The sequence below is a fragment of the Oreochromis niloticus genome, linkage group LG7 (genome assembly GCF_001858045.2).
Source record: "Oreochromis niloticus isolate F11D_XX linkage group LG7, O_niloticus_UMD_NMBU, whole genome shotgun sequence".
Lineage (NCBI taxonomy): Eukaryota > Metazoa > Chordata > Actinopteri > Cichliformes > Cichlidae > Oreochromis > Oreochromis niloticus.
The window spans coordinates 50,235,187-50,249,812 of record NC_031972.2 but is presented as its reverse complement, the minus strand read 5'-3'; the positions used below and the strand labels follow the sequence as shown (position 1 = coordinate 50,249,812).

At 39.9% G+C, this 14,626-nt stretch overlaps 3 protein-coding genes across 9 annotated transcripts; 2 read left to right on the top strand and 1 right to left on the bottom strand.

The window, feature by feature from the left end:
• Positions 1-80: 80 nt before the first annotated feature.
• Positions 81-2,948, top strand: spi1a (Spi-1 proto-oncogene a). 5 transcript variants are annotated; one of them, XM_005450843.3, is made up of 5 exons: positions 81-244; positions 677-800; positions 877-1,049; positions 2,111-2,243; positions 2,317-2,948. In XM_005450843.3, exons 1-5 carry the CDS (start codon positions 218-220, stop codon positions 2,649-2,651), a joined length of 792 nt encoding a protein of 263 aa, XP_005450900.1. In that variant the 5' UTR covers positions 81-217; the 3' UTR covers positions 2,652-2,948. The 5 variants fall into 5 exon arrangements, with proteins under 5 accessions (XP_005450900.1, XP_005450897.1, XP_005450899.1 ...); XM_005450840.3 differs by having other exon boundaries at positions 82-244; positions 2,078-2,243; XM_005450842.3 differs by having other exon boundaries at positions 83-244; positions 707-800; positions 2,078-2,243.
• A 561-nt stretch (positions 2,949-3,509) lies between these two features.
• LOC100693066 (protein regulator of cytokinesis 1) lies at positions 3,510-9,555 on the top strand. 3 transcript variants are annotated; one of them, XM_005450838.4, is made up of 14 exons: positions 3,510-3,697; positions 4,520-4,652; positions 4,739-4,861; positions 4,951-5,184; positions 5,261-5,431; positions 5,522-5,671; positions 5,788-5,935; positions 6,033-6,169; positions 6,259-6,354; positions 7,065-7,211; positions 7,343-7,453; positions 7,556-7,663; positions 8,108-8,217; positions 9,109-9,555. In XM_005450838.4, the coding sequence occupies exons 1-14, from the start codon at positions 3,687-3,689 to the stop codon at positions 9,140-9,142; spliced, it is 1,713 nt and encodes a 570-aa protein (XP_005450895.1). In that variant the 5' UTR covers positions 3,510-3,686; the 3' UTR covers positions 9,143-9,555. The 3 variants fall into 3 exon arrangements, with proteins under 3 accessions (XP_005450895.1, XP_003443991.1, XP_019217240.1); XM_003443943.4 differs by having other exon boundaries at positions 8,108-8,284; XM_019361695.2 differs by lacking the exon at positions 8,108-8,217.
• Positions 9,198-13,918, bottom strand: LOC102081758 (ubiquitin-associated protein 1-like). The gene is made up of 6 exons (XM_013270562.3): positions 13,319-13,918; positions 13,090-13,240; positions 11,926-12,573; positions 11,658-11,828; positions 10,072-10,173; positions 9,198-9,973 (listed from the first exon to the last, which is right to left on the bottom strand). The coding sequence occupies exons 2-6, from the start codon at positions 13,210-13,212 to the stop codon at positions 9,839-9,841; spliced, it is 1,179 nt and encodes a 392-aa protein (XP_013126016.1). The 5' UTR covers positions 13,213-13,240; positions 13,319-13,918; the 3' UTR covers positions 9,198-9,838.
• Between the last annotated feature and the right edge of the window lie 708 nt (positions 13,919-14,626).

Below are 14,626 nucleotides of genomic sequence, written 5' to 3'. Positions count from 1 at the left end.
ACATGGTGTATGGCCATCAGGAACTAACTCATATGAATCTAGCAACTGGATATGAATGCAGACTGTATATGTTCCAGCTTATTTCTCACTTTCAGTTCCCATTTGCGTGCTGCAGTCAGTGCCTGGCGACACTCCGTATTTATCGGTGAAGCAATAAGAAAAAGTTAAAAATTACCACAAGCTTAAAGAACCAAGAAGCTCATGAAGCCTTGTTTACATGATGGATGGCTATGTTATATCAACTGTAAGTGGATTTCTTTTGATTTTTACCATTTATATGTCATACACCAGGAGATAAGGCTTTGATTTCAGTTTGCGACATCGTGAAGGTATTCTCTTTCCATGTGGGTTTCTGTTAGATTGAGTTTTCAGTTACCTTTGAAGGTTATTCTAGTGACCAAAGTAGAGCTTTAAGACACTGGGGGTGGTATTTTATTTGTTATTAATGTGTGCAAAGATGACTTTTGTTTGTGTTTAATCAGGATATACTATTTCACTGCATTTTAACGGTTAACATGTAGTAAAGTCCAGTATATAATCTGCACTCCTGCTTTATTCAGTTGATTTTATTGTTTTTGTCTGTTTTATGTTCTTCTAAAAGCAATGAGTAATAACTGAAGATCATATCTGAAAACATTTTGGAAAGACAAAGAGACTCAAACTTTTAATTTTTCAGAAACAACATCTCATATTTCCCCCCCAAAAGGCTTCAGAGGAAGTTATTGCAAATGAGGCAGAGAACTATCGACCGTCTGTGGAGCTGTACCCCTACCTCACCGGCGTTGGGGAGATTTGCGATGGTTAGTAGGACTTGATTTCAGTGTTAGAAGGTGACTCATCATACGGCCATGTGCTTAAACCTCGGTGACTTTTCAGAACGTAGATGGACCTTCCAATCTGAGCGGGTCCAGGCGTCAGACTTTGAGAATCCCCTCACGGAGCTTCAGGCCGTGTCTCCCCCACAGCTGATACCACCCTACCGCTATGGCAGTGAGTCACTGTACCTCCAACTTGATCCTCCACTCGTTCCTCTGTCTGCATCACCACAAGTAAGTCCATGTATGGTAGCTTGACAGTTTCTATTGATGTGATTGGAATTACTGACAAGTGGCCTGACAAGTAATGAACCCCCTTCTATTAGATACACTCACTGCCCAAGCTGCTATTCTAAAGTAGAGAAATGCTTTTAAATGTACTGCCATTTTTTTTATTTGTTTTACTGTGATTGAGGTATTAACATGCAGCAGTGATGTTAGGCAGTGATGAAAAATGCATTTACTCAACTGTTACTACACTGCGTGACTCACATCAGTCTGATTGCTCATTATTTCTCCCCTGAGGGAGAAGACCTTTACTGGAGTCTTTTAAAAGACCTCAAACATTAAAAAGAAACTCCGGAAAAAAATAAGGTTTTGGTAGTTATTCTCACTGTCTTGAACACAGCCATGTCTAAAATAAACAGTAAATTATTTGTCTTTACTCTGATTGACTAGACATTAAAATGTGCCTCATGTAAGGGTCACATTCACTATGAATCCTACATAATGTCAGAAAATTGCCTATAACAATTTTCTATACTCCAAGCAGAATCACAGGCCAAGAAGACCAGACAATGTTTGGCATTTTTCTACTAAACAGGACAAATTTGTTGTTAAAATCACTTGTAATTAACATATTTAGTTGACAGATTAATCAACAAATGAACTAGCCATTTCACACATAACTGTGTATATAAACTGTACGTGCTCCTGACTTTCAGAATCATTCAACTGCTGCCAAGAAATGAAAACAAACTGTGCTGCTGTGAACTGAATCGGGGATTTAGAAGATTATAATGTGATTTTATCTACACAAATACAGCACATGATGTGGACAGTCTGGGATATTTCCTCTGAAATGTCATCTGCACTGTTGGGTACTGCTGAGCACTGAATTCTAATTCTGGCAGGGCAACTTCCTCTTTTAACACAATGACTGAGTTTAAATGAAAATGTCAGGCGATGAATAACTGCAAAACAAAAAAAGTTGCCCGGTCTGTCACTTCTGTGCATAAACATGCTTTAAATTTCCCCTAAAGATCCCATATTACACCTCACCCCTGTGCTACCAGTACCCGCCTTCGGCCTCACCTGGACAGTACTACTCAGAGGAGGACCAGAGAGGAATCAGTCCACCGCTTGAAGTATCAGAGGGCGAGGATGAATATGAAGGTCATAACCCTTCTTCGTTCAGGAGAGACACTAGTGAGTATTTTCAAACCTCTTTTGTTCTTACATTCAGTCATAAACCTTGAAAAACTGATTAAAACTGCTTTAGCAAATCTTATACTTTCCACTCCAGACAACAAGAAGAAAATCCGTCTGTACCAGTTCCTCCTGGACATGCTAAGAAACGGCGACATGAGTGAGAGTATCTGGTGGGTGGACCAGGACAAGGGCATCTTCCAGTTCTCCACCAAGCACAAGGAAGCCCTGGCGAGCCACTGGGGTATTCAGAAAGGAAACCGCAAAAAAATGACCTACCAGAAAATGGCTCGAGCGCTGAGAAACTATGGTAAAACTGGAGAGATTAAAAAAGTGAAGAAGAAGCTAACCTACCAGTTCAGTGAGAATGTGTTGAGAAACTTCTATTCACGTCAGTACCCTCAATGACAAGGGAACAAACGCTGTCTCTAATCATGCTAAACTACTCAAATTTGTATGTTGCCTGTAGATTTACAACTTCAGTTTGTTTTTCTACCATGTTTCCTTCTTTATTTATTTGTAATCTGTGACGTTTGCTAATGTCTATATAAACGGCTTAATTTTAAACTCAAATTATGGGTGAATAAGAACAAAACGACGAGTAAAAGATCAGTGACAGCTGCAAAGTAATGTCTTAAAAATGAATATTGTAATTTTCTGAAATCGTGTAAATAAATATAATGCTCTGCTATTTTTGTCAAATTATTCAAATGAACTGGGTCTTTCTTTGAACAAGCAAAAAATATGTTTTACTCCCTAAAATAAAATTTTTCCTGAGCTTTGTTAAAAAGGCAGAACCGAGCTGTCCCTCTCTGCAATGATGGAGAACTCATTAGGATAGTAAATTAAATAGATGACGCAACAACACTCTTCATGCAAAAGATTAAGTACAACAGTTGCTACGAAATGACCTGCGAGTAAATTATAAAGGTGTATTTTGTAGTCTGAACCAACGTCCGTCTTTGGACAAAAGCTTTTTCTTCAGTCGTTTTCAGTCCAGTAATTATACCTAGCTATTTTAAGAGGAAAGACTTTTATTTTTCTTTGTTTTGTTTTGTTCGTTTGTTTGTTTTTTGTTGCAGACATTTCAAACACTGTCCTATGAATCATTAAAGCAATATATCCCCATTTACCTCTTGCTGGAAACTGCTGCAGCCCCGCAGTTTGGACAAGTGGGAGACGTTCCAAGTACAGCAAATATAAGCTTTTATTTTACAAGTTATCTGGTTCCGCTCCAGAGCTATTTCCGCTGACGTCATTTCACCAGCCAATCAGAGTCCAAGCATTGTTTCGGTGCAAATTTCAAATGCACCAGACAAACGAACGGGCAGTCGGGCAACTGTACTGACTTTAACCTAGATTTTCTTATTTGAGGAGTCAAAAGACCGTTTGCAGAAACAGGACGACTATTTTTAAAACATTTCTATTGTCTGCGGTGGCGAAATGAGAGTGAGGTTAGTACTGAATATAAATATATTTTTTTTAGCGGTTTATGTAACTTGTGTTCTTAACTTGCTGATTAGCGTTAGCATTTAATGTTAATTGTGAGAAAACTCGCACAGCCTGTTTCACACATTCAGACGGAGCAGTCGTTAGGTTATGCTGTCATTACTATTAGGCTTTTTTGGTCACTCATACTATTTAATATTAGGGGTACCACGTATATGCTACGCCGTCTGCAACTATTTAAATGTTAGTTTGCTCGGTCGATGGTGGAAGGGCTGTGGCGTCTGGCTTTTCGGGCGCTAACACAGCTGTTTCCTGTCTGGTTTTAAAATCCCTGGCTTACTGTAGTATAAAATAATATACATTTGTGTTTACATTTTGAGTAATTGAAACACCAGTTAAAATATTCAAGTCCTGCTAACATACAGCCCCCCCCCACACACACACACACACACACACACACACGCGCGCACACACACACCCCGAGGGCCACTTTGAGTCAGGAAAAACCCAGCGAAACCTGTCTGATTTGATTGTTAGCCTCGTACCCGTACACCAGCTCATTTTATTACAGTATCCACCACACTTTACACTCTGTTACCCTGAACCCGTGAGGGGTTACGTTTTACTTCATGAAATTGAATTTTTACTTGTATTGCGTTGTGATGTTGTATTTTATTTCACTGAAATGTATACCTTTATACTTTTTTATGCCATTTTGTTATGTTTTTTTGTATTTAGCTTATTTTTGAACTGCTGCAACAAAGGATTTGCTCAATTTTTATGGTAAAGTGTATCTTAACAAACTTGAGGGTCTGTTTCTCTTCCAGTGAAGTCCATGCCGCAGAGTCTGTTGCCTACCTGAACCGAGCCCTGGTCAGGTTGCAGGATATTTGGGAAGAGATAGGGATTCCTGAAGAGCAGCGCCTACAAAGGACTAATGATGTTCACAAGCACATTAAAGTGAGTCCCGACACTGGTGTACATTATGGTACCTTTTGGCCTTGTAGGACTAATCCATTGCCTCTTTGCTTTTTTTTTGCCTTCAGGGTTTGCTGGACCTCATGATTGCTGAAGAAGAGGAGCTCAAGAAGCGAGTATTGAAAAGTATAGAGTCTTGTCGCAAGGAACTCAGTATTTTGTATAGTGAGCTTCAGATGCCCCCTTTTGAGGTATTTACATTTGAGAAGTGTGTCTGAGTGTTTCTTTATAACCAACAAGACGATCTGTGTTAGGCCTTACCTTCTGGATTTCTTTGCAGGAGGAGGATGGCTGCAGCATGTTGCAGATGGAGAAGAACTGCCGCACACATCTGGAGGTGATGAAGGAGCACAAAAAGCAAAGAATGGAAGAGCTTAAAGGCCTGGTTGTCAAAGACCGAGAGCTGTGTGATGTTATGTGCACTACCCCCTTTTGCATCAACCAGGACTCTGTTCCATCATCAACACAGCTAGAGAGCTATCGGGCCTACCTTGCTGATCTCACCAAAGAGAAGGTGTTTTTGATTTTCTGTTTGTTTCTTGAATATTTCAGTTTTTGCTCTTGGTTTGTAACCTGTCTCATCACTGCAGGAACATCGTCACAAGGAATTTGTGAGCATCAAAAAGGAGATCATTGTATGCATGGATGATCTGGAGCAGCAGCCAGAAACCAGTTTTGAGACGGATGTGATTTGTGAGGATGAAGAGGCATTTTGCCTGTCGAATGACAACATTGCTGCTCTCAAACTCCTCCTCGGTCAAGTGAGTTTGTGATCTTTCCTTTTCTAATGTGATCTGTCTGCAGTATTGCATAGAATAACGTGGATAATTTCTTCTTCTTCCTTCTTCCAGTTGCAAAACCGCAAGGCTGAGAATGAGCTCCTTTGTTCAGGTTACCGCACTAAGATCCAGGAGCTCTGGGAACGGCTTCAGATTCCCCAAGAAGACAGGGAAATTTTCTCAGAGCATATGATCAACACAAAGAAGAGAAATATTGAAGCGGTACAAATCTACCTTTTGATTTATGATTTTTTTCAGTAATGTGTCTGTTTATTTTTCCACCCAGACCCTCTAAACCCTCGTAAAAGGTTCTGATAATGTGTATCCTGTGTTTCCAGCTCCAGGCTGAGGTCCAGCGTCTAGAGGTGCTGAAAATGCAGAGCATGCAAAGTGTCATTGAGGCCATCCGAGCAGAGATTGCCCTCCTATGGACGAAATGTTTCTACAGCCCTGAACAGCAACAAGCTTTTGCACCATATCATGATGGTGAATGTCTGTTTTAATAACGATCGCTTTATTTCAAACATGTGCACCAAAGGTCACAGAGGGAGTCACTGTTCTGGTACATCTTTTCTTTCCTCAGATGATTTCACAGAAGAGCTCCTCAATCTACATGAGGCTGAGATCACGACCTTGAAGAAGTATTATGAGGACCACAAAGCACTCTTTGAGGGAGTCACTAAATGGCAGGACAACTGGACGTTGTACTTGGAGCTTGACGTGAGTGCTGTCTCTAAGTTTTTTGTGGAAGCTTTTAAAATGCCCATCTCTGGGTGTGGTGACATGTGGCTGTATGCTTCCCCTTTTAGAAAAAGGCTAATGACCCTTCAAGATTCAACAACAGGGGTGGGAACCTTCTGAAAGAAGAGAAGCAGAGAACTGACCTGCAGAAAAGTTTGCCTAAGGTGAGAATTTCGGGGGTTTTTTTGGTTTGGTTGTTGGCTGTGCTGCTTCAGTAAATACATAGCTTTACTGTAAACAGATGGCAGCCTGTAAGATATTCTCTTAGAAGGCATTTCAAAGATGTCACATTGGATGAATTGGCAAATAAAAGGAGATGAAGCAAAACTGCATTGCTGTATTGCTGGTTTTGTCCAACAGATGGGGATATTAAATGACTGTCACTCTGTGGTTCAGGTACATATGTCTGTTCATCAAGGGCATTTTAGAAATTGATGTAATCTGACAGTCCACTGTCAGTGCAGATCCTGTTAAAAGGGAATCAGCTGAGCTCTACTAATCCAAAAATGCACATTTTGCTGTTCAAAATGGGCTTTATTTACATGGCCTAGTCAGGGGACACATGCAGCAAAGGGCCTCTGGTGGGTGGCCCTGCATTTCAGCCTTGCAGTCTATGGTCAACTTTTTATTCTGTGAGTTCAACTGCTTTGGGATTTTCTTGGAACAAGGAAAGTTCAGAGAAATAATTAAAGTGTGAAGCCTTGAGTTTTGGCTCACAGGGATTATTCTCGCATTAGACTCTCGCCTCATTATTTAAAGCATTGGTATTGTTTCACAGTGGTGGCTGTTTGTAGTAAAGTGTACATATAAGAGAAGTAAATGCAATAAAGCCCCTCTTTTGTGACAACATAAAAATTGTTATGCTTGTTTTCAGTTGGAAAAGAGTCTGAAAGCCCAAATCGACGCTTGGGAGCAGGAGCATGGCAAAGATTTTCTGGTGAACGGACAGAAATTCCTCGATTATGTGCAGCAGCAGTGGGATCAACACCACAGTGAAAAGGAGAAGGAGAAGCTTGAAAGGGTATGTGAAGTTATTGCTGTGACACACTCTGTCGTGACTTTCATTTCCCTGTAGCAGTAGTTTTGTAGTTTTGCCAGTGCTTGTTTGTTTTTTGTTTTGTTTTTTTTAATGTATTGTTCTTTGGAAAATAGCAAATGAAGAAAACTAAGCAGATACAAGAGGAAATGCTGTATGGAACGATGATGAGAACGCCATCTAAAAGGCGGATAGGAGGGACTCCCACACCTGGAAAAATGAAAAAGGTAAAAGCTAGATATTTCTGGTTTTTTTTTTTTTTTTTTTCTGTAACTGTTAATGTCAAACATGAGCACTGACTGAAACACCTTTGTCCCCTGTCCACTCAGCTCAATGGCACCTTGACTTTCTCCACTCCAACCAGCTTTCTGAGTTCAGGCCTCAGTGGGACCATGTGCCAGACGTCCACCCAGAAACCACCGTTGTCTGCTAGCAAGGTATTTTGCTTCATGTTGTGTTTTTGACAGTCAAACCATCAGGATTAGATTTTTTTTATTATTTTTTTTTTTTCATTATCTTAGACAGGTTTGATCCTTATTATTATTAGTAGTAGTAGTAGTAGTAGTAGTAGTATTATTATTTATTTTTTTATGTTGAAACAGTAAAAACTCTTACATTAGTTTGTACCTAGACTCAATGTTGGTCAACGTTTGAGTTTAGTGTGTCCTGAATATGATGCAGACATTGACACTGATAACTTTTCATTCTAGTCAGGTCCAGTGTCGTTAATTAAGATAAATATACATAATATGAAGTGCATTATTTTGTATGTCAAGATATTGGACGTGGCAAAAGTGCTCATCTGTCATAATGTCCTATATAGTCTTTAAAATGAAAGGGCTTGCCAAAACACATCATCATTCTAGTTGGTCTCATTGTAGGGTCTTGGCCTGCGAACCCCTGGACATGGAAAGGCACCCCGTGCACTAGAGCGAAACAAGGAAAATATCTCCCACCTTAATAGAAACACTCCAAGTGGCACACCACTAAGGTCTCAGGATACTCAAGATCACACCTTCACCTTTAACTCTGTTGCTGGCTCCTATTCGGAATTTGCGGTAAATGGGGTTTTTACATCTGTTTAGTCCACTATTGTAAGACTAAACATTTGGCTCACAGTTTAAGTTTACGACCAAATGTACAACTTGTTTAATTTCTTGCTATGTGGGTGTACGTGTATTTTATAATGCAGATGAAATTCCCACATTATGCAGTTGTGATGCAAAGAAAAAGCTACAAAAATCATTTATAACATAATGACAAGACTTTAAAAAACAAAGCTTTCAGACATCTTTTAATGTTTGAATACATGTATTCCAAATTTCGTCATACTGTCAGCAGTAATTAATATATAGAAAATGTTGATTATTTGTATTGAGATTTATACAAAACACCACCTTTTACATATAAGTATACATATAGTGTTTGACACATCCACTGGGAGAGCGGGCAGGGGGATTGCGTCAGAAGGGGCAGCCAGCATATAAGCAAAGTTACTGATCCATCCACTGAGGCAACCCCCTGTTAATAAAGGGACAGCCAAAAGAATCTGTCTACAATGAATGTATAAATAAAATAGTCAAAGTACACTAGGTCTTATGAAAAAATATTGAAATCGCTACAGCCCTGTGCTATAAATAATAAATTAAAAAAAATTCCTGTCATGCCAAAGTCTCAATGACTTATTTGTCTGAGCCGCAGCTAAAACTTTCCACCACATGACTCAAATCTCGTCATCATGAGGTTAAAGGTTTCCAAAATGAATACATCTACTTAATTTGTCATGTGAAAAAACCATGTTGATACACAAATATTTTACCTTTGATCTTTTTCTTTTTCTTTTTTTAAATGTGGAAACATTAATTTGGACTGTTTCTTACAGAGGGACCTCACGAAGGCTTCTAAATCGAATGTAAAGTCGGGACTGCTGAACTCGACTGTCAGTCATCAGTGATGGTTCAACGGAGCTGCTCTGGCACAGAGGTTCACCCACCTCAGGGGTAGTTTGTTGACACAATGAACAAAAAACTGTAAATATTTTGTCAACATTTCTCCTTATTAGAAATTATTCCATGGTTTCCTCTGCTGTTTGCATTTCTCTGGCATTTTGAAATTTTTACGATGTTTTTATTTGATCCTATTTTATTTTGGCTTAAATTAAATATTATCTGTTATCTAGAGCACTACTGTTTTACTAAAGTGGAAATTGGAAAGTGGCACCATGATTTTCTTTTTCCAGCTGGATTGACAGCTAATTTTGCTCATCAGAAACCAAACATAGGGTGGTTTTATTCTTTTCCTTAACCTGTAAATAAACGTTTATAAAGCAGTTTGTTCTCTGTGACTATTATTTTCCCGTCATTCCTGCCCCTCATTTTTCAGCTGAACATGGTTTTACTTCAGCTGAGTGCAAGCCAAAAAGCAGTATTTGAATTCAGCCAGAGGCCAATCCTTGCCAGAGTTATAATTGTAATTTTTAAAGTATTGTTCCAACTTTCTATAAAACTATAGGTAGGGGACTGGTCTGGAGGAACTGAGCTCTCACGAGTGCTCTTCTAGTGAGTGGATGTGAAAGTCCTTCCCTTCTTTATGCTGGAAATGTGATGACTTGTTTAAGCCATGCGTGTCATGAGCTCCTCAAGAGCCCTCTCACGGTGATTTTCATGAACAAGCAGCACTTCTTTGATTGCGCTTTGCTGGAAGCCCATCTCATTAAACTGAGCCAACAGGCGCAGGAACTCAGCAGCCTGGAAAAAGAAGATATTGTTTTGCTGCTTCATGTCAAGTTACAATAGGGTGTGACGGGTGCTGTCTTTTCAACCTGACTTGGAAAAACTGGATTTACCTTGCTTTCGCAGTTCTGAAACATCTCCAAAGCCTCTTCCACCTGTGCTTGGTCATAACCCAACTGACACAGACGATCACAGGTAACCAGGTATTTTAGCACCTGACGATAGCAGAAAAAGCATGAATTTTATCAATTTCTGTGTACAATTTTTATGAAGTCTATTCATTAACATTTGGGAATGTAAATACAGGATATAGCTTGACCTACATACTATTACTTTACAGATGTGTTTTATGTTTTAATGCATTAGAAAAACATTGGTTTGCCAAGTACTGCAAATTAGGTGAGGGATAATTGTGATTGTTGTATTTTAAACCTCTTCTTTTCTCTGATGCCATTACTTTTTTTTTTTTTAAGGATGTGTGTATTGGTTTTTAAATACTTAAAAAACACAGGTATACAAAACAAACAGATCATTGGCGGCGGCTCAGAAATAACATTACTTGAGTTATAAGTGTTCATAGTACAATGTGAGATTGTTAATCCACAGGACAATGGTGAATGGAAGATTTATTTTGATCACCAATTTCATGGTGATTGGTGATTCCCTATTTAAAGCCATGGTGGAAAAACTCTAAGTTACCCCAAAACATTTCTGAACTGTTACTGTAACTGTTGTTGAAATCATTAGATAGGGTTCCTTGCTCTGTTCAAAATTTTACACACAGAGGTGAAGTGCCTTTGAATATTTTACGTAATCTAGTTGAAGTATGGACAACTTTGAATTGTATCGAGATGTTCTGAGCGTTTATAGAGATACTGTGAATGTTTACCAATCCAGATTTACATGCCAATCTGCCTGGAATGATTCTCAGGATGGACCATTTACATTTTGTTGGATGCTGTAGAGTTGAAACACAGCTCCTTTGGAAAATAGCTTAATTTTCAGGAGACCATCCAAGACCGCATGGCTGGGCTTCTGTTCATCCTTAAAAAGGATACATGTCTTAAGTTTGAAAACTTGAAAGATGTGTGCAATGGAAAGCTTGAATGTCTTCTTGGACAGGGGCAAGCTGGCCCTCAATATAGATGTCTCCCAAACAACTTATACCCTTCTGGCTCCAGATTTTAAAGACACAGTCCTCCAAACCTGGACTGAATGCTTTAATTGAAGCATACTGGTGAGTCGACATATACCTTGGGGCTTTTCAGTAGTAAGAGCACCTGAGGCCAGACTTGATCCCCAGTGTCTTTAATAAAAATACAATAGGATATATCTTATCCCACCTCTCATAAGGTCACCACTGTGTTGCTGGGCTAACAAGGAGACGGATACCATTCATGCTCACTTTCACACCTATGGCCAATTTAGATTCACATGTTAACCCAACATGCAGGTATTTGGACTGTGGAAAGAAGCCAGAGAACCCACACAGGCAGGAGAACATGCAAACTAAACACAAAAGGCTCCAGCTGGTTAGTAGATTTGAACCTTCTTGGTGCTAACTACTGTATCACTGTGCTGCTCTATCCTAAAAGTTTTAATTTCAAGTCAGAATTTACTCAGTCAGACTTAAGAGTTCACAGTTTCCTTGAAAAATGCAACCTTAAACAGCATGTTGTAACCCTACTGTAGTACAAACCTTCTCAGGGCTCCTATAGCCTGTCTTTTGCAGCGCCAGAATAGCTGTTCTCAAAGGGTAGCCTTTCTCAGTGATTGTTTCAAGTAACTCTCTCTCTTCCTGGCTGAGGGCTGTCAAAAGCTCTGCAGCACAGTCGAAGAAAACCCCCCGAGAGACATCGCTCGTCAGAACCTGATGATGACAAGGGAAGACCAGGCACAAATAAGAGAAAACAGCTTTACCTGCTTCAAGTATTATATTGTTACGTGACGCTCTCAGAAAAACCAACCTTCTTTCTGCGGTTTTTCAAAACAGGCCCTGCAGAGGAGGGTCGTTGTTGTTGCCTCGGTGGGGAAGGTCCAGCGGGTGGTGTGTTTTGGGACAACTTCCTGCCTGAAGAGCGCTGCCTCTTCTTGATGTTCTTCTGGCCCTGAGGGAGCGGGCTGGCCTGCTGTGATCTGTGCTGCTCGAGCACACGCAGAGGCTGTCTGCACTCTTGGGGAGAAGACATGCCCCTGTGACCTCTGAAACTCTGAGCTGAGCCAGTCTTACAGTCATGAGGGGAAGCACCAAGGTGCATGTCTTTGACTCTGGAGATCGGGTCTTTGAGTGAAGCGCTCCGGGGCCGCTCCCTGCCCTTGATGAGGTGAGGGGCATCTTCAGTAGAGGACATTTCATTGTCCTCATGATAACCATCTTCATCATCAGAGTCAGATACGAGGAACTTGACGGTGCGATGGCGCAGCCAGTGAGCATCTGCAGAGTTCAAGCTGTGGCTGCGGGGCCGAGGGTTGGGGGCCCGCTGATCGCTGCTCCTGGAAGTGACTCTGTGACTCTCCTTAGGGCTGCTGAACATCAACCAGTAAGGTGGGCAGGATGGAGCCTGGCACACTGGCTGCTGGCCAGTTAAAATCCATCTCTCCAGGTTGAATCCATACTGCAGAAAAATCATAAAGATTTGAAGCATTATCTCCTTTTCACAGCTGACATTTACAGGTGTGGGGGTTACTAAAAACAGAAATAATAACTGTGTAGTATTCAAGTGGGCACTTGACCCTAAATATACTAATTTTATCATACAACCTGTGCTTTTCTTCCAGGGGAAAAAGACCTATGCCAGTAATGTTCGTAAGGTGCAATAAAAAACATTTTCAGCTTCACAGTAAAAGCCCAATTTAGCACTTTTATTTGAACTTAATCCTTCATTACAGCGTGCATATTGTTTCAGGAGAACATTGTCTTCAGCAGTGTTTAAACTCTTATTAGAATCTGTAACTTCAGAAGTCCATTAAAATGAAAAAAAAAAAAAAAAGCTTTGCTAAACTCCAAAACTCAAACCCTGGATTTTCAAGTAATTAAACTGAGAAAATAAATTGCAAGCAGACACTGAACAAGAAAGAACACACAGGCTGTATAGTGAGATATTTTTGGAAAAAAATTTTTAATGTTTGACCTCAGTTTCCTTCATTATCTGTCGGCAGTTTGGTAGAGTAATGTCCGGAGCAGGCAACAGCTGCATTTCTTCCTCCAGTGGACCCAGCTGGGTCTGAAACGGGACATCTTCCAGCATGTTCATCACCACCAAAATGCTTCAAATCACCAACCTGCATCAGAAGACATGAAGAGCTCCTGTATCTCCAGCTTTAAGTTTAAAAGAAAGTTTTATTTTTAGAAATGTTTACCTTGGTCAGATATGTTCTTCCAGGTCCACGGTCCTCTGAAACAATCGGCAAGTGTTTGGAGTAAATGACTCACAAACAGCAGACGTGATAAACCCCTTCGCCACTAAGCCTCTGACATCACTGGGTTTGTTTACCAATAATACCTCAGGTGCCTGCTTTAATCCCACTGTCACAGAGCCAATAGAAATATATCAAACAAACATATCAAAATTAAACCATGTAACACCAAAACAAAATATAAATATTACATTCTGAAAAACAATCTAATACATTTGTCTCTAATAAATATAAGTATTACTATTAAAACTTCACTATTTTATCCCTTTCAGCAGATTGTATCATTTTCCACCTGTATTCAAGGCCACACTAAAGACTTCGTACGGACACTTTGTGACTTTCCTGTGTACTAGGAGGAGGATTATGGAAATGCTGAGGTATCAGGAAACAAAGCACAGCATGATACTTTCCAGAGATTAGCTGATTACATAAAGGTGACAGCCTAACAGTGCATCGCAACATTGTGATGTCTGTTGCATTCATTTATTTTAAGGTTTTATCACACCTCAAACTTAAATGAGAATGAAAGAACAATTAAAAATTTGTACAGAGATATACATTTTATTTGTACACTTTAAACAATCACAATAAATTTAAGATTCACAAAATTTTGGGGGTGGGGGGGTACAGGTTCTGTAACAGACCTCTGAAAACTTTAGTAAAATAAAATGAAGCTTCAAGCAAAGGGGGGAACAAATCTAGTTTAATCTAGTTTGAAAGCACAAACAGCATTTTAAAGAGCACAGCAGCATGGTTCAGTCAGAGCATTTAAGTAGAGGCTTGATTACAGACGTGTACTGAAGTACCATTTAGTAACAGGATATTACATCACTAAAGGTAAGGTGAGGAAAATAAAAAAATATCCGTGCAGCTCTGAGGGGTGTTTGACAAAGCAGGTTTGGAGGGGCAGCCAGCATTAACGGGAAAGAGAGCATCTGAACACGGTTCAGTTCTTATAAAACAAAACTTCAGAAGCTATTTCACTGATACTTCAAAAGTGACCCGGCTAACCAGCTTTGTGAAACAGCCCTCTGTGAGACAGAGGTCTCTAAGTAAACACTTATACATTCCCTAAAAAGTGTGCTAAAGGAGAAAGCCAAAAACTGAAAATAACCATTCTGGCTGTTTAAAAGGTCACCATTGTGTCTCACCTGCTGTAATTAGCGTGCTGGTGCATTATACCTCACAATATGTTCTAATAATTAGAGGTCATGTCATACAAACTGCTTACAAATGCTACCTAAGCAGTGT